Genomic DNA, 25,611 nt, shown 5'->3' on the forward strand with positions numbered 1-25,611 from the left:
ATCATTATTATCATTATTATTACAGTGCCTGGCACATAGTTAAGCACTTAACCAATACCATCATTATTAACATTAATAATAATAATAAAAAATGGTATTTATTAAGCGCTTACCATGTGCTGAGCACTGTTCTAAGCGCTGGGGTAGATACAGGGTAATCAGGTTGTCCCACATGGGCTCACAATTTTTAATCCTCATTTTTACAGATGAGGTAACTGAGGCCCAGAAAAGGAAGTGACTTGACCAAGGTCACACAGAAGACAAGTGGCGGAGCAGGCATTAGAACCCATGACCTCTGACTCCTAAGCCTGGGCTCTTTCCACATAACCAGTACCCCTATTATCATGACAGTGCCTGGCACATAGTTGAGCGCTTAACCAATACTGTCGTAATTGTCATTATCATGACAGTGCCTGGCACATAGTTGAGCGCTTAACCGATACCGTCATTATTTCCACTGAGAAGTAGCATGGCTCAGTGGAAAGAGCCCAGCCTTGGGAGTCAGAGGTCATGGGTTCGAATCCCGGCTCGGCCACTTGTCAGCTGGGTGACTTTAGGCAAGTCACTTAACTTCTCGGTGCCTCAGTTACCTCATCTGTAAAATGGGGAATAAGACTGTGAGCCCCACGTGGGACAACCTGATTCCCTTGTGTCTAGCCCAGCGCTTAGAACAGTGCTCGGCACATAGTAAGTGTTTAACAAATACCAAAATTATTATTATTATCATGGGTTCTAATCCCGGCTCTGCCACTTGTCAGCTGTGTGAATGTGGGCAAGTCACTTCGCTTCTCTGGGCCTCAGTGACCTCATCTGTCAAATGGGGATTAACTGTGAGCCTCACGTGGGACAACCTGATTACCCTGTATCTCCCCCAGCGCTTAGAACAGTGCTCTGCACATAGTAAGCGCTTAACAAATACCAACATTATTATTATTATTACAGTGCCTGGCACATAGCTGAGTGCTTAATACCGTCGTTATCATCATTATCTTTACAGTGCCTGGCACATAGTTGAGCGCTTAACCAATACTATCATTATTATCATTATCTTTACAGTGCCTGGCACAGAGTTGAGCACTTAACCAATACTGTCATTATCATTATCTTTACAGTGCCCAGCACAGAGTTGAGCGCTTAACCAATATCGTCGTTATTAGATTATCTTTACAGTGCCTAGCACATAGTTGAGCGCTTAACCAATACCGTCATTATTATCACTCTCTTTACAGCGCCTGGCAGAGTTGAGCGCTTAACCAATACCATTATAATAATAATAAAAACTGCGATTGCGGCCGTCGGAGGCTGAGCCACCCTTCCCGCCCCGTCGAAGAGCGGCGTTGGCGCGTCCCCGCCGCGTGACGTCACGCCGGGGGACCCCCGAAGTCTTCCGGGCCCGCCCCCGCACCACGTGACCCGGCGCTCGCCGCGCGCTCGGACGCCTTCGGCTCCCTCCGGCGGGCAGTCGAGGGGAGCTCGGCTCTTTCCGGGAGGCTTCGGCTCTTTCCGCGAGAGTTCGGGCGTCTCCGGGCGCGCCCCCCCCCCAACGTAACCACGCCGGCGCCGCCCCCGCCCCTTTCCGAGCGGCCGAGTTGGCCGCTTCGGCCGCCGCCATTTTGTGTGAATTACTGACTGCGGCGAGGCCGGGCGGCAGGGACTCGGGGGGGGGAGGGGGAAGAGAGTCCGCCCGTCCACCCGCCTCCGCTTCTCTCTCTCTTTCTCCCTCTCTCTTTCTCTGTCTCTCTCTTCCCCGCCCCCTGGCCCGAGCGATACACATCCAACACCCACCAGTGTCTTCCCCGCTCCCTTCCCCGTGCTCCGCCGCCCGCCCCGTCCCGTCGCTCGCTCCCTCGCTTGTTCCCGCCCCGGCCCCAATGAGGGTCCGGGGGGCCTGAGCCTCCCCGCGGGGCCCGCCGCGTGCGGGCCGGTGTGCGGGGGTGGGAAAGCCCCCCGAAGCCCCCCCCCACCAAAGCAGGCCCCCCTCCACGCGGGTGGTGCGTGACCGGCGGGGAGGGGGGGGGAGAGAGGGACCGTCCCTCCGGCTCCCCCCCCCAGCACCCAAACGCCCGACCGGGGGTGAGCGGGCCCCCATGGAGAGCGCCCCGCCGCCGCCGCCCTCTCCGTCCCCGCCGCCCTCCGGCCACGACCCCGGCGGCAGCAGCGGCCGGCTCGGCCCGGCGGGGCCCCACCACCTCCTCCACCGCCTCCTGCTCCCTGACGAAAGGTCGAGTAACCGGGGCCGGGGGAGGGAGAGGGGCGGGGGGTCGGTCCGGCCGCGTCCGTCCGTCCTGGGGGGGGGGGGGGGGGGGGCCGACGGAGAGCGCCAGCCAGCGCGCGGGAAGGCAGGCGCGCGCGCGAGGCCGGGGAGGCCGGGGCGCGCGCCAACGCGCAGGCGCGCCGGGTGGGGGGGGGGGGGAAAGCCGTCGTCGTCGCCGCCGCCGCCATGTTGCTTGGGGCGGAGGCGGCGGCGGGCGGGCTGGGGCTGTTGGGCGCCATGCTGAGGGGAAGGTGAGGCTGGGGGGGCCCGCCGCGGGGCGGGGGGGCACGGGGGTGCGGGCCCGGGGGAGGGGACGCCCGCCGTCGCGCCTCCGACGGCGCCCGAGGCGAAGGAGGGCCGCGGGCCCGGGGGCGGGACGGCCAGGGGGCAGCGTGGGGGGGGGGGGGGGACGACCAACAGCCCCCCGTCAGGAAGGACAGGCCAGATGAGGCCCCCGCTCTGCCCCACACCCCCTCCGCCTCCTCCGCACTCCCGCGTGGAAGGATGCCACTCCACCCAGCGGACTACCCAGCCGGGCCTCCGCCTCTCCACAGGTACCCCCGTTTTCCCACAGGAAGCGACTTAAGCCACGGACACCAGGTGAAGAGCCCGTGCCTTCAAAAGAACCCTCCCCCCCCCCCCAAAATCAGTCAAACCCCAATAACCACCGAGGCGGCCATTTGGCGAGCCCTTCTGGCAGGAGAAGGGGCAGCATTGGAAGGAGTTGGTGCCCCGAACGAGGAAGTCAGCAGCAGCAGAACGTATTGATTAGGCCAGACTTTTCCCCCCTCCAGGGCACATTTCCGAAAGCTCCTTTCCGTGCAGCGTGGCTCAGTGCGAAGGGCTTGGGAGGCAGAGGTCATGGGTTCGAATCCCGACGCTGCCACTCAGCTGCGGGCCAGGCACTTCTCTGGGCCTCAGTTCCCTCATCTGTAAAATGGGGATTAACTGTGAGCCTCACGGGAGACACCCTGATGACCCTGTATCTATCCCAGCGCTTAGAACAGTGCACATAGCGCTTAACCAACCCCAACATTATTAATATGCGCTTTTCCGCCTCCGAGGAGCCCTTTTAGGTCAGAAGTGTATGTCACGCAAAGGGTTGGGATGGTAAGTAGTTTGGTGTTTTTTTTTTAAAAAAAAACGTAAGTAATTATATTTACACCCCTCCGATGTCCCCTGGCTTACTTCCTCCTCACCCAAAGTCCAAAGGTCCACCACTGTGGTTGGAAGAGAAAGAAAGAAAGAAAAAGCCATTCTGTTCGGACCCCATCCGTAAAGATCTCTTTGGATGCCTGGCCCTCCTAAGCCAGCTCCTCCTCCGGACGGGTCAGTTTTCTAATTCGGGTTGTGCTTTACTCTTAAACTTCCCCAAAGGAATGTCTACCGTAATATTCTCAAAGTGTATGTGGCAACAGTCTGCGTAAAAAGACGGGGTTTGAGCCGTCGGTTCCTCCCGGACCTAAGTATCCGTGGCTTTACCTGCAAGCCTTCGTCTGCGGAAACTGCATCAGTGTGCAAGTTCGTTCAGAAAACTCTCCCCTTCCTCGGCCCCTTTGCCCTCCTCCCCCCTCCCCGGCCCCGATAAAAAAAAAAAAAAAGGATGTTGCAGAATTTCAATGCACGTCTAATGTCCAACTCAAGTGAAACCCATTGCGGTTGAAGTAGATCAAAATCCCACACGTGTTTTCTACGGTGTCGTACGGCGTTTCAGTTGATGCTTGGTGAAGTTTAAACCGGGCAAGTAATGATTTGGAAAAGTAATGTCGAAGCACGAAAAATCAGTTGAAACCCAAAGGAAAAAAAATCCCTCTTTCCTACCTGTGTTTTCACTGCATCGTTGTTAAGCACACGCATTACTGTGAAAAGTCCATTTAAATGTCTCACACGCTATCCCAGATTGGTTCCCGGTGGATTTAACCCTCTCCCTAGCCCACCCTCCCAAGTAAACTGCTGTGCTCTCCCGGTACAAGAAAAGCATCCACGAAACACGAATCTTCACCTAGTCGTTTTACAAGCCTGAGTTCCTTTGAAAAAGTCACACACACCAAAACACATGTTGAAAGTTCTTCGTTTCTCCTTTCGGCCCCTCCTGTCGCCTTCAGGTACCAATGACATGTACGTGATTATCAGAGGAAACTCACCTGTTTCAGAAATAGCGTACACAACCCCTGCCCCCTCCCCCAAAGTGGAATGAACTTGGCCACTGTTGTCTTGTCTTCCCTGGGCGATTGCTTCAAGGAATTTTGTCCTCCATAACTTGAGCGTGTGGTGGAATCGTTGGGCTGTCTGTGTGGCCTAGCTCAATCCAGTCAAAGCACAGAGTGACCACATGATACTATGACCTTACGGTAGCATCCCAAGGAAAAAGCAACCCTCCCCGCAACTCCCCCCCAAAATACACAAAACAACCCTGCTGAGCACACAACCCCTTCTCCTCCCTTGCCCCTGCAGTTCCAAGAAATGCCTAGTTCCAAGGGAATCTGATTGTTTCCTTTTGAAGTGTTTCCACCTAGCAGAAGAACATCCCAAACTGAAGTCCAGGGCCTGAGAGGTGGGGTTGGAGTATTCCAGTCAGGGTCAGGGCAAGAAACCTTATTTGGGGGGCAGTGATGCCATGCTCTCTCGGTCTGGGGTGATGGGTCCAAGACCAACAATGCAGCGGTCCATGTGTCTTCCCATCGCTCCCGCGGTTTTCCGTGGCTACCGTCAAGCCCCGTACCTTTCCCTCTCCACCGTAGTCAATCCATTAGTCGAACAGTGGTGTTTATTGAGTGCTTACTGTGTGCAGAGTACTCTACTAAGTGCTTGGAAGGCTCTGTTTCAGTTAAGACAGCATCATAACCCCAGGAAGGCCAAAAACAGTCCCGAGCGGCTTATCGAGCACACTCTTTAGTTCCGTAAGTTCTGTTTTGACTGTGGGGGTCCTGAATGGAGGTCACCGGGTTGTAGGCTGAGTCGGTGCCTCCGACACAGAGGAGTCAGCCCCTACTCCCTGAGCCTGAATTTTCAAAAAATGGAAAAGAGTGAGTTTTTTTTCCCTGTTTAAATTTTGCCCCCAAGGTGCTGGGGCATTTTTATTTATTTTGAAATTACCGATGCTCAAAAAGATAACCCACTTGGGCCATGTCGGAAAGGGAACCGCCAAGGCTTGTTGTCCTTGACGCTCCTTCGGTCAGTCGATGTTTATTGAGCATCTCTTGTGTGCAGCACACTGTTCTAAGCGCTTGGTCCTCTTTCTAAAGCAGCAGGTAGCAGTCTCTACAAGTTTTAATTGATCAGAGGTTCCTGGAGGGGAGACCAGCTGTGGGGGTGGGGAGCTAAGTGGGTTCCAGTCTCACTTCTGGTGAGGCCAGAGAGGGCTGAGTCAGTTTCCCATCTTGCCAGGCTGGGCTTGAGCATTTGGTCCACGGGGTTAACCCGGCCGGACGCTCAGACTAGCGGAGGCTGGTTGCCCCTGGTCAGGAGCTTGCTGCACAGCCATCCTTGCTTCCCGGTCTTACCCCGAGGCTGACCTTAGATTTGGTGGTGGTCTCAGCTGTGGAAAACTTAAGCGGCCCCTCTCGTGTGGCAAGCATCCATGGGGACTTGGGGCTCAGAGGAGCAGGGAGCACTAGGTTAAGAGCAAAGGCAGTGAAAAGTTAAGGTTCTAAGTTGAAGAGCCCCAAGGCTACCGGGTGGTGAACCTGGGAATATAAATTTGGCCTTCCCAGGATCAATTCTTCGAGCCAGAGAAAAGCCCATCCTGGGCCCCCTGGTCTGGGAGACCAGGCCGTAGCCGTGTTTTGCTAACAACTGGTCAAGGCCGCCCTGCTCCAAGTCCACCGAAGCCCAGATCAGCAAATTAATTGGACTTGAGGCCAAGCGTGGGGTGTTTTCTACATGATTTCCCTGCGCCAGTTTGCCAGTGAAGACTGGGCCCCGGGGAGCAAATGTTGAGGACAGATCGTCACCGCCATACCCTGTGAACTCAGATAGATGGTTGAAGGGTTATGTTGGCCAGGGTTGGAGGCCAATTTGAGGCAGAAAATTGGGCACCAGAAGTGAATGGAAGTTGGTCTTCACAGATCGAGTCCTGTGGAACAGTCACTCCCTTTGCCAGGCGTTGGGCCGGAACGCCTGGGAGTTTGCTCTCCAAGGGTTTACTTAGGGAGGGCAGTTTCTTCCATGGCCACGAAGGCCGGAGTGACTGCGATTTTGTCTACCCGGGCCCAGTTTAGCCGGGCAAGCCGGAGCGACCGGGAGTTTGTCTTCACAGATTCAGTTGAACCGGGCAGGTAGACCAGAGCGACTGAGTGTTTGTCTTTAGTTCAGCACAGCAGTGCAGAGTGAACAGGAGGTTGTCTTCAGTCCCTTAAGCGAGCAGGCCAGAGCGACCGGTAGTTTATTGTCAGTTCAGCCGGATAGGCAGGCTGGAGTGACCAAGAAGCTGCTCTCCCAGGTCCAGGTCCGTGATAGCCACTGACTGCCTTTGCCTGGCTTCGGGCCGGTGTTGGGAGGGGGTGGTCGAGCTTGCCGCCTACCCGATCAGGGTTGGGGGGCCTTGCCCCGTCTCTGGCTGCTCTCTTCCTCCCCCGAGACCCGGAGAGCACCTTGGTTGCTTTGCAGGGGGAAGCGCCTACTCACTGAAACATTGAGGCAGATCCGGGCTGGTGGATGTAGCCCCCTCTCCTTGCCATCCTCCTCTCCCCATTCGCTTCACCTGGGAGTGGTTTTCAGCAGGCCCATTTTGACAGGGAGCGGGGAATCTTCTGTTTGGTGCGGTCCTCGTAAATTACGGGAGTGAGGGGAGGTGTTGGACGGGGGGGATTCCTCGTTTGGGATTACGGGAGTCTTCCCCGACCTCGCTCTGTGCTGTGAGCTGAGCCTTTCTCGCTGTCTGCAGGACAGTCTCAGCAGCCTGTCATCAGTTTTGTCCCTTGAGGCTTGGTCATACTATTTCAATAATTCTTGGAAATTATGTGGAAAACCCCATTTAGTGGTCTCACAGTTGGTGCCGTGTAGTGTTTATTCCCTGCATCCTGCCCCCAGGAGTCCCACTCCTGGGTTGGAGCGTAAGTCAATCAGTGGTATTTATCATTCATTCAATAGTATTTATTGAGCGCTTACTATGTGCAGAGCACTGGACTAAGCACTTGGAATGAACAAGTCGGCAACAGATACAGACAGTCCCTGCCGTTTGACGGGTTTACGGTCTAATCGGGGGAGACTGACAGACGAGAACGATGGCGATAAATCGAGTCGAGGGGAAGAACATCTCGTAAAAACAATGGCGACTAAATAGAATCGAGGCGATGTCCATTTCATTAACAAAATAAATAGGGTGATGAAAATATATACAGTTGAGCAGACGAGTACAGTGCTGAGGGGATGGGAAGGTAGAGGGGGAGGAGCAGAGGGAAATGGGGGGAAAAGAGGGTTAAGCTGCGGAGAGGTGAAGGGGGGTGGTAGAGGGAGAAGGGGAGCTCAGTCTGGGAAGGCCTCTTGGAGGAGGTGAGTTTTAAGTAGGGTTTTGAAGAGGGGAAGAGAATTAGTTTGGTGGAGGTGAGGAGGGAGGGCATTCCAGGACCGCGGGAGGATGTGGCCCAGGGGTCGACCGCTTACTTGGTGAAGAACACTGTTTTAAGTGCTTGGGAGGAGTACAACAGAGTTGGTAGACACGATCCCTGCCCCCAAGAAGCTTAGATTCCAGAGGGGCTTCCCTTTCTTCTCCGCTCAGGCAGTACAGGGGGTCCCAGTCCTCTCTAACCAGACCGAATAGGTCTGCCCTCTTTCCCTCTTCTCTCTCACCCCAGGCAAGGAGAGTGATGTAATAATAATAATCAATTCTAGTATTCGTTAAGCACTCTGTGCCACACACTGTACTAAGCACCGGAGCAGATGCAAGCAAATCGGGTTGGACACAGTCCCTGTCCCAAATGGGGCTCTCGGTCTTAATCCCCATTTTCCAGATGAGGTAACTGAGGCACAGAGGAGTGAAGTGATTGTCCAAAGCCACGCAGCAAATAAGTGGCAGAGCCGGGATTAGAACCCCTAACTTCTCCCTCCCAGGGCAGTATTCTATCCGCTACGCCGTGCTGCTGCTTCAAAAGAGTAGGGCCTGGTGGCGGTGGTCGGGGATCCCAGCTCCGCAGCAGGAGCTCAGGGCAGCCCTCAGTTGTTGAGGGATTGCGGGAGCAGGGCGCCGTGGACTCCCCGAGGGCTTGGGTCACGTGACTCCTGTGCCATTTCCCACACTTAATTAGCAAGAGCTGTGCCACAAGCAATGTCAAAGGAAAGCAGCCTCTCCGGAGCCTCATGAAATGGTATACCTGACCGGCCGGCTGGCACTCGTTTTCCTCTGGGCCCGAATGGACCCTTGTGTGGGAAGTCTCACTCAGCAGCACTGGGCCTCGGGTCCCAAAGGAGAATTAAGAGCCCAGCCCTGAGTGCCAGGGTAGCGGCGTGGCCTAGTAAGTAGAGCCTGGGCCTGGGAGCCAAAAGGACCTGGGCTCTAATCCCAGTTTTGCCACTGGTCTGCTGTGTGACCTCAGACAAGCCACTTAACTGCTTTGTGCCTCAGTTACCTCACCTGCAAAATGGGGATTAAGACTGAAAGCCTCATGTGGAAAGAGGACTGTGTCCAACCTGATTTGCTTTCATCCACCCCAACGCTTAATACAGGGCTTGTCACATAGTAAGCACCTACCAAGTGCCATTATTATTATTATTGTTGTTGTTACAATTAATAATAATAATTAGAGAAACAGCGTGGTTCAGTGGAAAGAGCCCGGGCTTGGGAGTCGGAGGTCATGGGTTCAAATTCCGGCTCTACCGCTTGTCAGCTGGGTGACTTTGGGCAAGTCACTTAACTTCTCTTTGCCTCAGTTACCTCATCCGTAAAATGGGGATTAAGACTGTGAGCCCCACTGGGGCAACCTGATCCCCTTCTATCCTCCCCAGCACTTAGAACAGTGCTTTGCACATAAGTGTTTAACAGATGCCATTATTATTATTATTATTTAGGGTAGCTGAGCTCTTAGCCCAACTTCACCATTTGCTTTCTCTGTGACCTTGGGCAAATCCCACCTTCTCCATGCCTCAGTTTCCTCATCCGTGAAAAGGGGATTTAATACCTGTTGTCCTACTTGGAACTGTGAGCCCCTGGTGGGAGAGGGACTGAATCTGACCTGATTATTTTATATGAAGCCCAGTGTTTAGTACAGTGCTTGGCACATAGAACGCGCATAACAAATGCCACAATTATTATTACTGTTATCATTAATAGTAGGGGCACCAGGAAAGTGCACTCCAGCGCACTCTACTCCCAAGCTTCCAACACGCTGTCTGAAACACCCCCGCCTCACCCCTCCCTGCACTGCCCGAAGAGCAGAACAGCACCGGTCAGCCGGCCTGGCCGGTAGATAGTGTGAAGAAGGGGCCCGGCCCCTGACAGTAGGGAACTCCCAAACAAATGCACCGGTCTACTTCTGTTTTTTTTCAATTCGCCGGTTTTCCCCAGCAAAACCTAGAGACCTCCTAGCCTGGTGTCTGTCCAGATTTGCCAGGAAGCAAGCATCTGCCTTTGACTAGTGCCGTGCCAGACCCTTTGGACGTTAACCACGGCGGGGCAGACAGGCGTGTTGGCTAGCAGGACTGGCGAGGGGCTGTGAGTGAGTCTCCCTGGAGATCAGAGGACTGGGTTGGAGTTGAACGGCAGGAGGGTGGCTGGCAGAGGGGGTGTCAGAATCCAAGAGCATGGAGGAAGTGGGTCGGGAGGCTCTGTAGGGTGAGATGACAGGAGGGAGTAGAGCTGAGGGGAATTCTGGATAGAGCAGGAGAAATAGTGACTGGTGCGGGGGCTGTGCTTGGGCTGGTCTGGGTGGGGCAGGGGACCCAAGGCCCGGGAGCATCGCCTCCATCTTTCTCCCCCAGACAACCAGCCTGGATGATCCGGGAGTTCGGGGGGCTCTGTCATCAGTCTAGGCAGAGGCCACAGGCCACCCCAAGAGTCTGGAAGCAATGGGAGGCTCGGGGCGGCAGGCTCGTGCCGGGTCGTGTGACTCCTAGCCAAAGGATGCTCCTCCGGACGCCACCCTCCTGAACGGGCCTCTCCCGTGGCTCCGCAATGGCCTGGCCCGGGAGCCGGGGAGGAAGGGGATTTGGAGATGGATGCCAGCGTCCACTCGTCTGTCCACTTGGTCCCTAGGGAGGATGGAGAGTTGGAGGAAGGGGAGCTGGAGGACGATGGGGCCGAGGAGCCCCAGACCACTGCCTCAGGGGGACATGAAAGGAGCCGCAAGGACAAGGGGGAGAAGCACCCAAGCGACTCGGATGAGGAGAAGGCCCACAGGAGGATGAAGCGGAAGCGGCGGAAAGAACGGGAGAAAGAGAAGAGACGAGCAAAGAAGAAGAGAAAATCCAAACACAAGGTAATCCGAGGATCCCTCCCCAGAGTCGCCTCCCCATGCTCCCTTGTATTAGCCAGTTCCCTCTGCCACTGGCTAGCTGGTCACCTGGCTCAAGAGTCCCCCTGCAGCTCCTGATCTCCGATCCTCCCTGCCTTGGGCCTTCTGCCTGGTGGGCTTATTGTTCTGTGGTACTCTCCCAAGTGCTTAGTCCAGTGCTCTGCACACAGTAAGCACTCAGTAAATACAATCGACTGACTGCTGCAGTCCTCACCTGCGGAAGAGTGCCCTGTAGCCTTGGGGCTGACCTGGACGGGAACCCCTGTGGTGCTGTCAGAAGGCTGGGTCCAGACCAGCTCAGCCCTGGACTGGATCGGGGAAGCCCTCGAGGGTTTAATTCTTCTTCTCCTGAGTGGGTTTCGCTCCGGCATCCCCCAGTACTCTTTGAGGAGGGCAGTTTGAACTTCCGGTCTCCCTCTGGCCATTTGAGGGACCGCCTTCCCACCCCATCCCATTCTTAGCGAGAGCTGGCGGCCCCCCCGGATTCCGTTCCACGGCCTGGCAGCCGATGCCGCCCCCTCACCCCCTGACGTTCTTCCCCAGCGCCACGCGTCGTCGAGTGACGACTTCTCGGACTTCAGCGAAGACTCTGATTTCAGCCCAGCGGAGAAGGGGCACCGGAAGTACAGGGAGTACAGCCCCCAGTATTCTTCTGTAAGTGCGCACCCCAAACCCCTCCGGGCTCCAGTCCTCAGCGCGCGCGCCAAGCCTCTCGGTGCCATGGGGCGAGGAGGCTCATGCCCGGCACCCCTTGTAGCTGTGTGCCGGTGGGTCTGGGGTGGGGAATGGAAATGGCTAGGAGTTGTGAGCACGGGTGAGTGTGGATCGCTTTCCAGCGGGGAGAGGAGGATCAGGAGGCCCCAGGGCAGGGTGGGGGTGGGTGACACCTGGACCGGCCCCTGTGGAATTCAGCTGTTCTGGATAAGTGGGTGTCAGGCCCGGTCTTACTTGTCTTAGAGCTCAAGTGGGCGGGAGCTGTCTGCCCGCCTACCTGCCCTTGGGAGCTGGCCCTCAGTCCAGGGTTTTATCCCGATGAAAGTGCTGGCCGAGGGAGTGACTTCCACATTACCTGTTCCTGGACGCCGGGGCCGCCCAGGTGTCCCTCCTTTTCCTCCTGCCCCCAAGAAAAGTCCTTCTCCTGCAGTGAGGGCTGTCCATCCACTCTCCCGCTCACCCTTTCTGCCCCAGGAGAAGCCCCCATTCTTGCAACCCCTCACCCCCAGCCCCACAGAGGCCAGCTGGCAGAGGGTCACAGGAGGGCGGCCCACCCACCCGCCGAGGAGTCCGTCCTCTAGGGGGTCCTGACCGAGGCAGAGCACCAGGGGCCGTGCGCTGGCCCGAGGTGGCTGTGCCTCAGTTTGCTGCCGGCCAGGACGCTTCTCTGTGGAAGGCACTCAGAGGCGGCGGCCTGCGGCCGACTCCCGGCTTCCCGTCGCCAGTCTCTCTGCGGGTGCCCAGGTGGGGTTCCTCTTGGGCAGGAGCCGGGGCTCGCACCGCCTCTCAGCTTGGCTCTGGGCCAGGGCCCTGACGAGGCCACGTCTCTGTCTGCCCTTCCTACAGTCCCACCAGCAGTACCCGTCCTCTCACAATGCCCCGCTGCCCAAGAAGAGCTACTCGAAAATGGACAGCAAGAGCTACCCCATATATGAGGACTACCCCAGTGAGCCTTTCGCAGAATACGACGGTGAAGGGGAGGACGAGGAACTGGCCAAGGAGGACTACGATGACTTCGCCAAAGAGCTGAACCAGTACCGGCGAGCCAAAGAGGGCAGCAGCCGGGGCCGAGGTAGGACCGCGGGCGTGATTGCGAGACCGCTCCCACATACACGCCCCCTCGGGTTCCATCTGTGTGGGCCCCTGGAGGCGGCTGGCTGCTTACCCTTCCGCCCACCGGGCCACCCGAGAGCTGGCCGCCGGGTCCTTTGGCCAGCTGAAGGCACGTGGGTCCCGTCTGGCCGATCCCATGAGTTCAGCTGGATTTCCACTGCTCTCTAGGAGGGGTCTGGGTTCCCAGAGAGGCCTCGGCTTCCCCTGGAACGACCGCCTTTCCCCACGTTCCCGCAGCCCTGTCCCAGGCAGACCCCTTCTGCCCCGCGAAAGATCCGGTCGTGTGTCTTACAGGTGGCCGAGGCCGTGGAAGGGGCTACCGGGGGAGCCGAGGAAGCCGAGGAGGGTCCCGGGGCCGAGGGATGGGCCGAGGCGGCCGCGGCAGGGGGCGGGGGTCCCTGGGCGGAGACCACCCCGAAGACGAAGAGGACATGTATGAGGAAGAGATGGAGGCAAGGCGCAACGTTGGGGAGACCGGGGAGGAGGCTGGGGGACAGTCACAAAACCGGGACCTCTGGGGGGAGGGATCCTGAGGTCGTGGGAAGCGTGGCAGGGTTGCAGAAGTCCGGGGTAGGGGTGGAGGTGCAGCGGGCATCAGTCCCCAGGGAGAGCAGGAACTCTGGGCCCGGGGCAGGAAAAGCAAGTGGATCTAGGGCTACCGTCCTCTCCCGGGGAGGCCCCGCACCCACGGCTCATCTGGTCACTCCGGGAGCGTCGGGAGGGGCTGCCGCTTTGTTGCCCACCAAGGACGGCAGCCAGTGGTCCGTCCTGTCCCCGAGGCCTCCCCTAACCAGCCAAGGCCCCGCCTCCCCTCTGTGCAGTTCGGAGACAACGAGGAGCCCATGGGAGATGAGGAGTACGATGACTACTCTAAAGAGCTGAACCAGTACCGGCGGTCCAAGGAGGGCCGGGGGCGAGGTACGGGGCGAGGTACGGGGCTCGGGACCCGCGGGCGGAGGCCGGTGCTGAGGGCTGTGTCAGGGCATCTATCCGCCGGCGCCGATGAGTGTTTCACTGTGGGCGCGTGCGCCTTTGTGTCCCCTAGGGTTAAGCCGAGGCCGGGGCCGGGGCTCGAGGGGCCGAGGGAAAGGCCTGGGGAGAGGCCGGGGCCGCGGCGGGGGCCGCGGCATGAACAAAGGCGGCATGGATGACGACGATTACTATGACGACGACATGGGCGTGAGTGTAATTGGGCGTGTGGAGCGCATGGAAGGGCCTTGTGGACCACCCTCTCCACCCCCCAACCCTTTACCCTCGCCACAGGCGCTAGCTGATTCTGGAACCCCCGTGCTGCCCGCACCCGGCTGATGGGAACAGCTGGAGCCGTCCCCGGCGTCGTCTTCCCTCTCCGGGAGGGCCCGTTCCCCGGACCGTCCTCCCACTATAGGGACTCTTCCCCAACCAGAATGACTGAGTCCAGCTGGCCAACCCGTGCAGCCTGATGGCATCTCCCATCATCCCCAACACCCCCTCCCGTCGCCCCGCTGCCTTGGGAAGGATCCTGCGGCCTCCTCCTGACACCCAACCCCTCCGACCGCCCCCAGCACCCAAACCCAACTCACCTCTCGGGCCTGTTTCAGATAAACACTTGTGCTACCCGCAGGACGGCGGCGGAGGTGGGAGCTATCGGAGGAACGACCACGACAAGCCTCACCAGCAGGCGGACAAGAAGGGCAAAGTCATCTGCAAGTACTTTGTGGAGGGCCGCTGCACCTGGGTAGGTGCCCCGAAGGAAGAGTCTTTGGAAGGGAGGCAGGAAACAGAGGAAAGCGGGAAATGGGAACGAGGAAGACGGGGAATGGGGAAAGGGAGTGACTTGGTTGAGGCCCGGCTTTCCAGAGGGACACAGACACTGAGAGGTGGCCCGCCAGGCCCCAGTCTTCATTCAGTCGTATTTATTGAGCGCTTACTATGTGCAGAGCACTATACTAAGCGCTTGGAACTTACAATTCGGCAACAGATAGAGACAATCCCTGTCCAATGATGGGCTCACGATCTTAACAGGGGAGACAGACAGCAGAGCAAAACAGAACAAAAGAAAAACAAGACAGTATCATCAAGATAAATAGGTTCAAGGAGATATGCACCTCATTAGCAGAATAAATAGGGTAATAAGTAATATATGCAAATGAGCACAGTGCTGAGGGGAAGGAAGGGGAAAGTAGCAGAGGGGGGGCGGGAGGGGGAGCAGAGAGAAAGTGTTCTTTCCCCTTCAACTCCAGAGAGGCAAAGAACCCAGTCTGGAGCCGTGTGGCCGGTGGCTTGGTTGCGGGGAGGGTCCCGTAGGGGTCAGTTTCACTCCCTGAGCATAACGTGAGCCCTGTTGGGAGTTGCTGTGGCTTGGCCTGGCTGGGGCCCAGGGGCCGTGTGTGCTGGGGTGGGAAGGCAGGGACTTCCACAGTCCCACCCCACCAGGAAGCCGGGTGACCTTGTAGCTGCGCACAGTTCTGGGGAATGGGCAGGTTGGATATTCCCTCCCCACAAGGACCCCTGGGAGGGCCGGGGTACTGGAGCCTTCCAGAACGCGCAGCTGTCGATCCCGTGTGACAACCCCCCACTCCCACCGAAGGCCGTGGGGATCGTGAGTTCTTGCCGACGGGTCCGGTCTTCCTCCTGGAGAGAGCCAAGCTTGACGGGCGTATCCCTGCCCCTCCACCCTCATACATGGTGGCTCTCTCTCTCTCTGCCCTCATGCCCCCTCCCACCCCTGCACCACACCCTCCTCACCGCCGCCCCCTAAAATGCTGGTTTTTGGTGCCCCTCAGGGAGAACACTGTAACTTCAGCCACGACATCGAGCTGCCAAAGAAGCGGGAGCTGTGCAAGTTTTACATCACTGGCTTCTGTGCCAGGGCCGAAAACTGCCCATACATGCATGATATCCTTTCACGTCCTGGGCCCCGAGGACTGGTGGGGAGGTCAGAGAGGAGCCAGAAGAGGGGACGGGCCCGACGGTCACCCACCCTCTTGGAGTCGTGTCTGTGCCTTAACCCCCCGGCACGTGACTTTCCCTGCAAACTGTTCCACACCACGGGCAACTGCATAAATGGGGACGACTGCATGTTCTCCCACGAACCCCTGACGGAGGAGACCCAGGAGCTCCTGGACAAGGTGGGCCGGGCAAGGATGTAGAGCGCTTGGGAGGAGGGGAAGGGGGAGCGCTCTGGCACTGTGCGGTAGGTGCCACCCAGCTTATTCTCTCTCCTGTGCAATCCCTACACCTCTGACTTTCCCGGGTGAGGGCACCTTCAGGGCTCTGGCCACTGGAGGACCTGGACCCTCCCTTTACCAGAGCCAGCTGGCAGGCACAGGGGTGGACACAGAGACGCATCTCCCGACGCCAGCACTGGGGCCGCTGGGCCCTGGCATCTCCTTGAGTTCTCAGCTTTGCCGCTGCCATGGTGTGGGGGGGGATGGGCCTCGTGGGAAGCAGTTAATCAGTGGTAATTATTGAGCACTTCCTGGGTTCAGAGCACTGTGCTAAGCACTCGAGAGAATGCAGCCCAACAGAGTTGGTAGACACGGTCCCTATCCACATGGAGCTCAGAGTGCAGAAAAGAGTCTACGAAACCTGTGGCTGAGTGGAAAGAGCACGGACTTGGGAGTCAGAGGTCGTGGGTTCTAATCCCAGCCTCGCCACGTGTCAGCTGTGTGACCTTGGGCAAGTCACTTCTCTGGGCCTCAGTTACCTCATCTGTAAAAGGGGGATTAAGACTGAGCCCCATGTGGAACAACCTGATGACCGTGTATCTACCCCAGCGCCCAGAACAGTGCTTGAGTAAGCGCTTAACAAAAGCCAACATTATTATTATTGTCATTCCTTCCCTGACCTGGGTGATCTGTAGCAGGAGAGCTGTAGCCGGGAAGGTGGGTTTGCGGGGGAACGGCCCCACGTACCGCCGCCGTCACCCCCGTGCAACCCCTGTCCCTCTGGCCCCTGCAGATGCTAGCCGACGACGCCGAAGCCGGGGCAGAAGACGAGAAGGAGGTCGAGGAGCTGAAGAAACAAGGCATCAACCCCCTCCCCAAACCTCCCCCTGGCGTGGGTCTCCTGCCGACACCGCCCCGCCCTCCTGTGCCCGCAGCTCCCACGTCCCCCAACGGCAGGCCCCTGCCCGGGGGCCCCCCGCCCCCGCCTCCGCCGCCGCCGCCCGGCCCGCCGCAGATGCCACCGCCCCCACACGAGCCGCTGTCCCCGCAGCAGCAGGACATGTACAACAAGAAGATCCCATCTCTCTTCGAGATTGTCGTGCAGCCCACCAGGCAGCTGGCCGAGAAGCTGGGCGTGCGGTGAGTCCTGACGGTGGGCCGGGCGTGATCCGGTCCTGGGACCAAAGTTGGATGCTTGTCTGGTGGTCCTGGGTGGGGTGGAGACTCTGGGGCAGGAGGGGAGAGCTCTGGCCCCACACCCCTGCTGTGGATACGCCCTGCCCGGCTGTTCCCCTGGTCCCCACTGGGTTCCCTGACCCTGCCCTGCTGCCCTTCCCCTGAGAAGGAGGGAGGGAGGGGTAAAGCCGGGCTCCCTCCTGCCGATCTGTGGGGACGAGTGACGCATGTCCTGGGGTGACCCAGGTGTGCCACCGTGGTTTGCAGGGCTTCTAAGTGCCACAGCCCGGGGGCAACTCTGGTTCGAAAAGGCAGGGTGTGGTCCCGGGGGGCCTGGGCTGGAGCCCGAGGAGAGGGTGCACCCATGGGGTGACCCCAGCTGAGCCACTTCACCTCTCTGGGACTCAGACTGTAGAAACCGATGAGATCCCCCAGCCCCCCGACCCACCGTCAGCCCCCTATTTCACAGAGAGCTGAGTTGGGAGGAGGAGCGTGGGGAGTAACCGGGCAGGGTGGGCGGCGAGGAGGTGAAGGAATCGTGGTTGACTGTCTGTGTTCTCCCTCAGGCATCCCGGCGCCCAGGCTCCCCGCTTCCCCGGTCCCGGGGGGCCTTCTGGGCCAATGGGGCCTGGGCCAAACGCAGGTCCTGGGCCCATGCACCCGGACATGCATCCGGACATGCATCCGGATATGCATCCGGACATGCACCCGGACATGCACCCGGACATGCACCCGGACATGCACCCGGACATGCACCCAGACATGCCGATGGGTCCTGGCATGAACCCCGGCCCCCCCATGGGCCCCGGGGGCCCCCCGATGATGCCCTACGGACCCGGGGACTCCCCCCACTCAGGAATGATGCCTCCCATCCAGCCTGCGCAGAATTTCTATGAGAACTTCTACCAACAGCAAGAGGGCATCGACATGGACCACGGCATGGTGGGGGGTGCAGGTAGGCCGGGCAGGGGCACCTTTTAACGGCCGGGATACCCCGGCACCTGTCAGGCTCCCATAGCTTCAGACTGGGAGAAGGTGGTGGTAGGGGCTTAGGCCAGGTGGGTGGCTCTGGGTTTTATGCATCACTGCGGGTAGCGTGTGAGCACAGGTGGTCGACAGCTCTGGGCCCTGCACTGTGGTACGCGCCACCCTGTGTCCCCTGAGACGCGTCTCCTGTCGTCTCGTCCGGACGCTGCAGTGGTCACGGTGGTCAGCCCCCCCACCTTTGGGCAGTCAGGGAGTGGAGGAGGCCCAGACTCTCTTTTGGATTCCCCATTGCCGCCTCAGCAAGGCAAAGAATTTGGGTTGCTTGTTTGTACCTATTTCACGGAGGAAAAAACCAAGTTGCAGAGAGGTCACAGAGGCAGAACTCCCTTTTTCCTCACCTGCCTCCCTCCCTACCCCACATCAATCAGCCAATTCATCCATCTACCAGTAGTACTTAAGTTTTTACGTCTGCAGCAGTCCGAACCGAAGTGCTTGGGAGAGTGTGGAAGAGTTAGTAGACATGATCCCTGCCCTCAAGGAGCTTCCAGTTTAGCATGGGGAAACAGACCCTAAAACCAGTTACAACCCCAGGAGAAGGAATAGATTGTACAGATTGGTGATGGGGTTGGGGAGGACGGGGGCACCTCATGAGGGAAGGTGTGAGGGCTTTTGCCCTGAGGGAAGTGAAAGTCCTGAGTGATGGGAGGGGAGAGCAGAGGGTGGGAGGTGGCAGGTCTCTTGAGGTGACCCCGGCTAGCCGGCTGCCACGGAAGAGTCACGGCGCGCGACTCCTCCAGTTTCAGGGGACTATGGCCATTATGAAGAGATGCAGGACGAGGGGAGGGAGCACGTCTTCCCGGACCCGCCGCTGGAGCCCGACGACATGCCCGAGGGAGGACCGGCCGCGATGCCCAAACCGGCGGGCGGCATCCCCGACTTCCTGCCGTCCGCCCAGAGGGCCCTGTACCTGCGCATCCAGCAGAAGCAGCAGGAGGAGGAGGAGCGGGCCCGGAGGCTGGCCGAGAGCAACAAGCAGGAGCGGGACAACGAGGAAGGCGAGTACGCTGTCTGTCACAGCCCCACAGCAGCCCGCTCCGGGGTGGTGGAGAGGTGGATGCTCGCTGCAGACTACCAGGGGTCACTACGATGGTAGCGAGGGCTCTGTCCGGATTGGGCAAGCCGGCTGCGGCCTGCCAGGGCGTGGCCCAGCAGATAGAGTGCAGGCCTGGGAGTCAGAAGGACCTGGGTTCTAATCCTGGCTCTGCCACTTGTCTGCTGTGTGACCTTGGTTAAGTCGCTTTACTACTGTCTGCCGCAGCAACCCCAGCTGTAAAACAGGGATTAAGGCTGTGAGCCCCATGTGGGACAGGGACTGTGGCCAACCCGATTCGGCTGTAACCGCCCCAGTGCTTAGTATGGTCTCTGGCACATAGTAAGTGTTTAAGAAATGCCACAGTTATTATTATTATTATATGAGCTCTTCTCCCCCACCTTCAGGCTTCCCCCGCCCCAACTGCCACCCTCCTCCTCCCTTACTTCCAGGCCCTGGGCTCCCCTCAAAGCCGTGTTCCCTTCGCCCCCCCCTTGCCCCTCCCCGCAAGGCTCCTCAACCCTTTCGACCTCACCTGTGTCCCTGTCCTGGTCCGGTTGCCTGCACTCCCTTCATCTGCCTAAAGGCCCTCCCCCAACACCCGTCCCACCCTGATGCCCTCTCCCCTCGCCCCCTCTTATGCCCGTGTCTCTGCTGCCGCTCTCCTCCAGGCGACACGGGCAACTGGTACTCCAGCGACGAGGACGAGGACGGCGGCAGCAGCGTCTCCTCCATCCTGAAGACCCTGCGACAGCAGTCGTCCAGCAGGGCCCAGCCGGGCAGCGGGGAGCTGGGAGGCAGCCCGGGCCCGGCATCTGCCGTGGGAGACCCCCGCTTGCAGAAGGGGGGCCTGCCCCCGGGCAGGCCCGCCGACCCCCGCCTCTCCAGGGACCCCCGGCTCTCCCGTGGCGGCGTTGACTGCCCGGGGGACACGGGCCCCATGGACCCCCGGCTTGCCCGCCACGCTCCCTCCGCCCCCCGGCCCGAGCCCGCCGCGGCCCCACCCGCCGCAGCGGCCCTGGGCCCCGACGAGGAGGAAGGGGAGCGGGCGCTGAGGGAGAAGCCGGTGCCCATCCCCCTGGACGCCCTGCCCGGCCACCCGCAGCGTGACCCACGCTCCCAGCTGCAGCAGTTCAGTCACATCAAGAAGGCCGTGACGCTGGGCAAGCCCAGCTTCTCCCGGACGGTGCTGTGGAGCCCCGAGGACCTCATCCCCCTGCCCATCCCCAAGCAGGAGGCCGCCCCCGGGAGCGCCCTCGACCCCAGGCTCAACCGGGCTCCCCCCGCTGCCGCCCCCGGGCCTTCCGACCCCCGGCAACGCGGGGCGGCCCCCACGGGGGCCCCGGAGGCCGGCACCTCCCTGCCCGACTTCGAGCTGCTGTCTCGGATCCTCAAGACGGTGAACGCATCCGGCCCCTCGGCCCCCGGCCCCCCGGGCCCCGGCGACAAGCCGAGTGACCCCCGCACCCGCAAGGCCCCCGCCGACCCCCGGCTCCAGAAGCCGGCGGACGCGGCCTCCCGGGCCCCGGTGCCGGCCCCGGCCGGCGAGGCCCCCGCCCCCGCCATCGCCCCCTACGACCCCCGCCTGCTGACCGCCGGTGGGGTGGGCAAGGGTGGCGGCCAGAGCAGCGTGCTCAGTGGCATCAGCCTATACGACCCCAGGACCCCCGGCCTGGGCAGCAAGGCGGCTGCGGAGCCCCCCGCCGAGGGAAGCGGCCCCCCGCCCAAGGCCCCAGATGGCAGCGCCAAGAGCAGCGCCAAGCCCAAGGAGCCACCGTTCGTCCGCAGGTCAGCCCTGGACCAGCCAGAGGCCGAGAAGCCGGGCCCCGACTCGGCCACCGACCGCTACAACAGTTACAACAGGCCACGCCCCAAGGCCTCCGCCGCCTCCGCCGCAGGCACACCGCCCTCCACCCAGGAGGCCACCCCGCAGCCCGGCGTGCACAGCCTGCCCGTGCCCACCCTTTTCGGTCCCGTGAAGCAGGCCGCCAAGCCCGGCCCCGGAAGCCCATTCGCGGGCAATAGCCCCGCGCAGGAGGGCGAGCAGGACGCTGCTTCTCTGAAAGAGGTTTTTAAAGGCTTCGACCCCACCGCGTCCCCGTTCTGCCAGTAGCGTGACTAGGCACTTGGGTCTTCCGTGCCCACCAGGGCGGGGTTGGGAGCGGGCTGGGGGCTCCGGGCCACCCGGGCTGTTTTTAAATCCGCACAACTCGCAGGTTCTGACCCGCCTGAGGATGAAGGCCCTCGGTGCCCGGCAGCCTCGTCCCAGAATCCCCTCGTCCCATGCCCAGACACCGTGTGGGTTTCCGATTTTTGTAGCCCAGCCTTCTGCCGCCTCGTGGCTGTGGGGGGGGACCCCGCCTCCTCCCTCCCCAGTCCGGTCAGCTCCTCCGGGCTCATCCCGGAGGGTCGGAGCTGAGGGCTTCCGTCGGAGCAGCCGTAGGAGCCGTTGGGCAGTGGAAGTCATCCGTCCGTCCACCCCCCGGGCCCATGGCTGTGTTGTTAAGGGTGGGGGGGACGGGAGAAGTATTGGGCTGGGTGGGGGAGAGGAGGGTCGAGGAGGGGGGCGCGGGGCGGGACAGCAGAGACCCCACCCCGGGGAATACGGGTCTGTGGACCAGGCGGAGGCGCTGGCAGCTTCCCTGTCTGCTTCCTTTGCTTTCTTGGTTTTTCTCCTGTCAGTATTATGGCAGTATTAGGGCAGCATTGCAGCCGTTCCGTTCCCCCCCTCCTTCCCTCCCATGCCCAGTCCCCTCTCTCTCTTCCCCTCCCTCCCGAAGACCAGTAGGAGCACTTCCAAGCCATGATGCACTGCACTGCCTGATGGGGGGAGCCCTTCCCCCAACTTGGCCCACCCGTCACGGGGGCTGGCCGGGGGTTGCGGCAAGGGGTGTTGGAGCACAAGGACGTGGTAACCGGACCCGGGAGCCGGGGCTTTGGGCCTGGTCCTCCACCCCCCACCCTCCCTACTGCCCCCCAACCCGTCCCGGTGCCCCTGAGGGCCCCGCGGCCGCCCAAGGCACTCTTGTCTCGCTTCGGTTTTGGGCTTTCCCTCTTCCTCCTCCACTTAGGGGCTTGGGTTGGCTGTGCCCGCCCCGCCTTAGCCAAGGATGTGGGGGGGTGCTGGCCCTTGGTGGCATCACTATGAAATGGGCATGGAACCTAGAGGGGCACGAGGAGTTGGGTGGCTGGAGCCCTCCACCCCCTCCTCCTCCCCGCGGCGCCCCGACCCCTCTGCAGAAACGGGCAAGATCCAGCCTGTGCGGGTTGGTCCGAGTGCCCCGGGCCCGTGCCCCTGCTTGGAGAGGGTGCCGGTGTCGCCCTGGCACTCTGATTCTTTTCTGGTTTTTTTTTTAAATGCCTTCCCACCCCCATGCCTCTTTTTTATGTTTCTGTCCCTTCTACTTGAGAATAATGTTGAAACTTCCTCACTGCAGGTTCCCTGGAGTCCTGGGCCTGCCGACTTTTGGCTCCTTTCCCCCTGCCCCGCGGCCACAGCTGCGTCTGTGGGTGGTCCCTGAGCCCGTCCGTCCTTTGGGTCACGTTCCCCCACCCCAGCTGGCCGGGGGTCATGGGGACAGGACCCGAGGGGGACGGGCGCACGGTCCGTTTTGTTTTTTAAGATAAAAAATCATTCGTTCAATTTTTCCGATCCCCGGCAGAAGTTCGGGGCTAAGGGCTAAAGGCCATACTCGGGCGTTTGCTGGCATAACTGCAGGAGATTGCGGGAGGGTTGGCTGTGGTCCCGTTAGCTTTTTTTTTTTTGTAAAAAAGATAATTTTTTAAAAAAGAAAAAAAAACCCATGAGCAAAGTAAGTGGTGGCGGAGCCGGCACCCCGTGGGACCCCAGCTATCGCCCCCCGCCCCCTCTTGCCCTTACCCTCTAGGCCAGCGCTTTTAAAAGTAATGGTTCCAGAACCACAACTGTAATAAAAGTGTAAATACTATTTCAGAGTTGAAGTTGATGATGCAAATATGTATATACTGTATTGTATTTTTACGATGATTTGTTGCATGGCTTTCCTTTACACGGCGCCCCTCCCTCCCGGCTGTTTTTTGTTTGTTTTTTGGGGTTTTGTTTTTTTTTTTTTTTTGGTAACCCACGTCTTCCAAAAAAAAAAAAATTTTCATTTGCATTTCTCCTGTGGTCTCTTCGATCTACGATAATTGTATTACTGCCATTAAAGATCGCGGTTATTTTAAAGTGCCCGATTCTGTTGGCTCTGCTGTGGGGAACCCTCTCCAGAGTTTGCCTGGCCAGGACCCCCAATCTGGGGGCAGGGGGCAGGTGAAGACGTGACTTGGAGTGGTTTGGGGAGGGCCGGCTGCTGAGGGGTGGGATTCAGGCAGGAGGGGCGGAGGAGGGCAGGGATGCGAGGTCATTCATTCAATAGTATTTATTGAGCGCTTACTATGTGCAGAGCACTGTACTAAGCGCTTGGAATGAACAAGTCGGCAACAGATAGAGACAGTCCCTGCCGTTTGACGGGCTTACAGTCTAATCGGGGGAGACGGACAGACAAGAACAATGGCAATAAATAGAGTCAAGGGGAAGAACATCTCGTAAAAACAGTGGCAACTAAATAGAATCAAGAAATAGAATCAAGGTTGGAGACAGTCGGTCGGTTGTATTTATTGAGTGCTCACTCTGTGCAGAGTACTGTACTAAGCGCTTGGGAGAGTACAGTAGAACAATCAACAAACACTTTCCCTGCCCACAACTAGCTTAGAGTCCAGAGGGGGAGACAGACATGGAAGGTCGGAGGGGAGTGTGAGGATTTAGCACCTGAAGATGAAAACTGATTTGGAGGAGGAAGAAGAATCTCTCGAATAAATAGAAAATTGAGGATTGGAAAGGTGGGGAAGAGTGTTTAAGCTTCATGGCTGTGGGCAGGGAACGTGTATACCACCTCTGTTGTATTGTGTTCCCCTAGGGGTATACTAAGGGAGGAGCGGCGGGGATTAGTTCATTCAGTAGTATCTGTTGAGCGCTTACTATGTGCAGAGCACTGTACTAAGTGCTTGGAATGGACAGTTCAGCAACGGATAGAGACAATCCCTGGAAACAGCACGGACTTGGGAGTCGGAGGTCACAGGTTCTAATCCCAGCCCCGCCGCTTAGCTGTGTGACTGTGCAAGTCGCTTGGCTTCTCTGTGCCTCAGGTATCTCATCTGGAAAAGGGGGATGAAGACGGGTAGCCCCACAGGGGACAACCTGATGACCTCGCATTTCCCCCAGTGCTTAGAACAGTGCTTGGCACATAGTAAGCGCTTAAATACCATCATAATAATTATCATACTACACTGCCCTGCTCACAGTAAGCACTCAGAAAGTATTGATGATAAGGGGAGTCCTGTCTCCCACCGGGACCAGAGGGCTGTCAACTGACTTTGCGATGGCAGCTGTGCATCTGCAGGTGAGAGTACAGGTGCCTCCCCCCTAACCCCGTCCCCCCACCCACGTCCACCCCCAGTCCACCCCCACTTACGTCCACCCCAGTCCACCTCCCAGGCCCTGTCCCAGCCAATTCCCTGAAAGGCCGCATTGCTCAGCCCACGGGGGGGCCCGGCCAGATCCCAAGCTGGGGTCCCCCACCCCAGAAGGATTGGACGGGGGCCGGGCCATGCTCCGGAGACCCAGACCCCAGTTGGCCCACACCTCTGCTGGCCTGGGCCTCCTGGGGATGAGATTCCGATGGGTTTTTTTCATTCGGTTTTCGGTTTTTCTCTTGTTTTTTATGGTATTTGTTAAGTGCTTACTATTTGACAGACTTTAAAGTGTGGGGTAGGTACCAGATAATCACGGGCTTTGGATTGAAAGGCCATGGGTTCTAATCCCCACTCCACCACTTGGCTGCTGTGTGGCTTTGGGCAAGTCACTTAACTTCCCTGTGCCTCAGTTACCCCATCTGTAAAATGGGGGTTAAAACTGAGTCCCACGTGGGACAACCTGATGACCTTGTATCTCCCCCAGCGCTTAGAACAGTGCTTTACACATAGTAAGTGCTCAACAAATGCCATCATTATTATAATCAGATTGAACCTAACCCATATAATAATAATGTTAGTATTTGTTAACTGCTCACTATGTGCCAAGCACTGTTCTAAGCACTGGGGTAGATACAGGGAAATCAGGTTGTCCCACATGGGGCTCACAGTCTTAATCCCCGTTTTACAGATGAGTTAACTGAGGCACGGAGAGGTTAAGGGACTTGCCCAAGTTAACAGCAGACAAATAGCAGAGCGGGGAATTAGAATCCAGATCCTTACGACTCCCAGCCCTGTGCTTTAGCTATTAGGCCACAGTGCTTCTCTACTGATACGTGGGTGGGGCTCATGGATGGTATGGGAGAGCACACTCCACCCAGCCTCTTCAGTTCACTGGGAGGGCACTAATTCATTCAGTTGTATTAAGCACTTACTGTGTGCGGAGCACTGTACCATGTCCCTCCCAAAGTCAGGGGGAAGGGAGGCATCTCCGTTTTCTGTCTGCCAAAAGTGTTCACTGAGTGGGACCTTATGCCAAGCATCATAATCAATGGTATTATATATATATATTATATAATTTGTATTATATATAATGATATATCGGTTTATATATATATTTCTAGATAGGTGCATAAGTGCATATGTGAGAAGCAGCTTGGCCTGGTGGATGGAGCACGGGCCCAGGAGCCAGAA

The 25,611-nt window shown here is 58.7% G+C and overlaps 1 protein-coding gene across 1 annotated transcript; it reads left to right on the top strand.

Annotated features, from left to right (window-relative positions):
* The first annotated feature begins 1,631 nt into the window (after window positions 1–1,631).
* On the top strand, window positions 1,632–23,138 carry ZC3H4 (zinc finger CCCH-type containing 4). Its single transcript, XM_029065192.2, has 14 exons — window positions 1,632–2,221; window positions 10,443–10,665; window positions 11,245–11,355; window positions 12,262–12,487; window positions 12,823–12,980; window positions 13,350–13,446; window positions 13,574–13,707; window positions 14,132–14,245; window positions 15,294–15,405; window positions 15,529–15,638; window positions 16,471–16,817; window positions 17,420–17,808; window positions 18,638–18,895; window positions 19,602–23,138. The coding sequence occupies exons 1-14, from the start codon at window positions 2,088–2,090 to the stop codon at window positions 21,041–21,043; spliced, it is 3,855 nt and encodes a 1,284-aa protein (XP_028921025.1). The 5' UTR covers window positions 1,632–2,087; the 3' UTR covers window positions 21,044–23,138.
* The last annotated feature ends 2,473 nt before the right edge of the window (window positions 23,139–25,611 follow it).

Source organism: Ornithorhynchus anatinus, chromosome 5 (assembly GCF_004115215.2).
Source record: "Ornithorhynchus anatinus isolate Pmale09 chromosome 5, mOrnAna1.pri.v4, whole genome shotgun sequence".
NCBI lineage: Eukaryota > Metazoa > Chordata > Mammalia > Monotremata > Ornithorhynchidae > Ornithorhynchus > Ornithorhynchus anatinus.

What these genes read in the sequence shown, in the direction of transcription:
- ZC3H4 (XM_029065192.2), top strand. Translation starts at nt 2,088, where the DNA reads ATGGAGAGCGCCCCGCCGCCGCCGCCCTCTCCGTCCCCGCCGCCCTCC. An exon ending in CTCCTGCTCCCTGACGAAAG is followed by an intron (nt 2,222 to 10,442) that starts GTCGAGTAACCG and finishes CTTGGTCCCTAG; the next exon opens with GGAGGATGGAGAGTTGGAGG. An exon ending in GCCGAGAAGCTGGGCGTGCG is followed by an intron (nt 16,818 to 17,419) that starts GTGAGTCCTGAC and finishes GTTCTCCCTCAG; the next exon opens with GCATCCCGGCGCCCAGGCTC.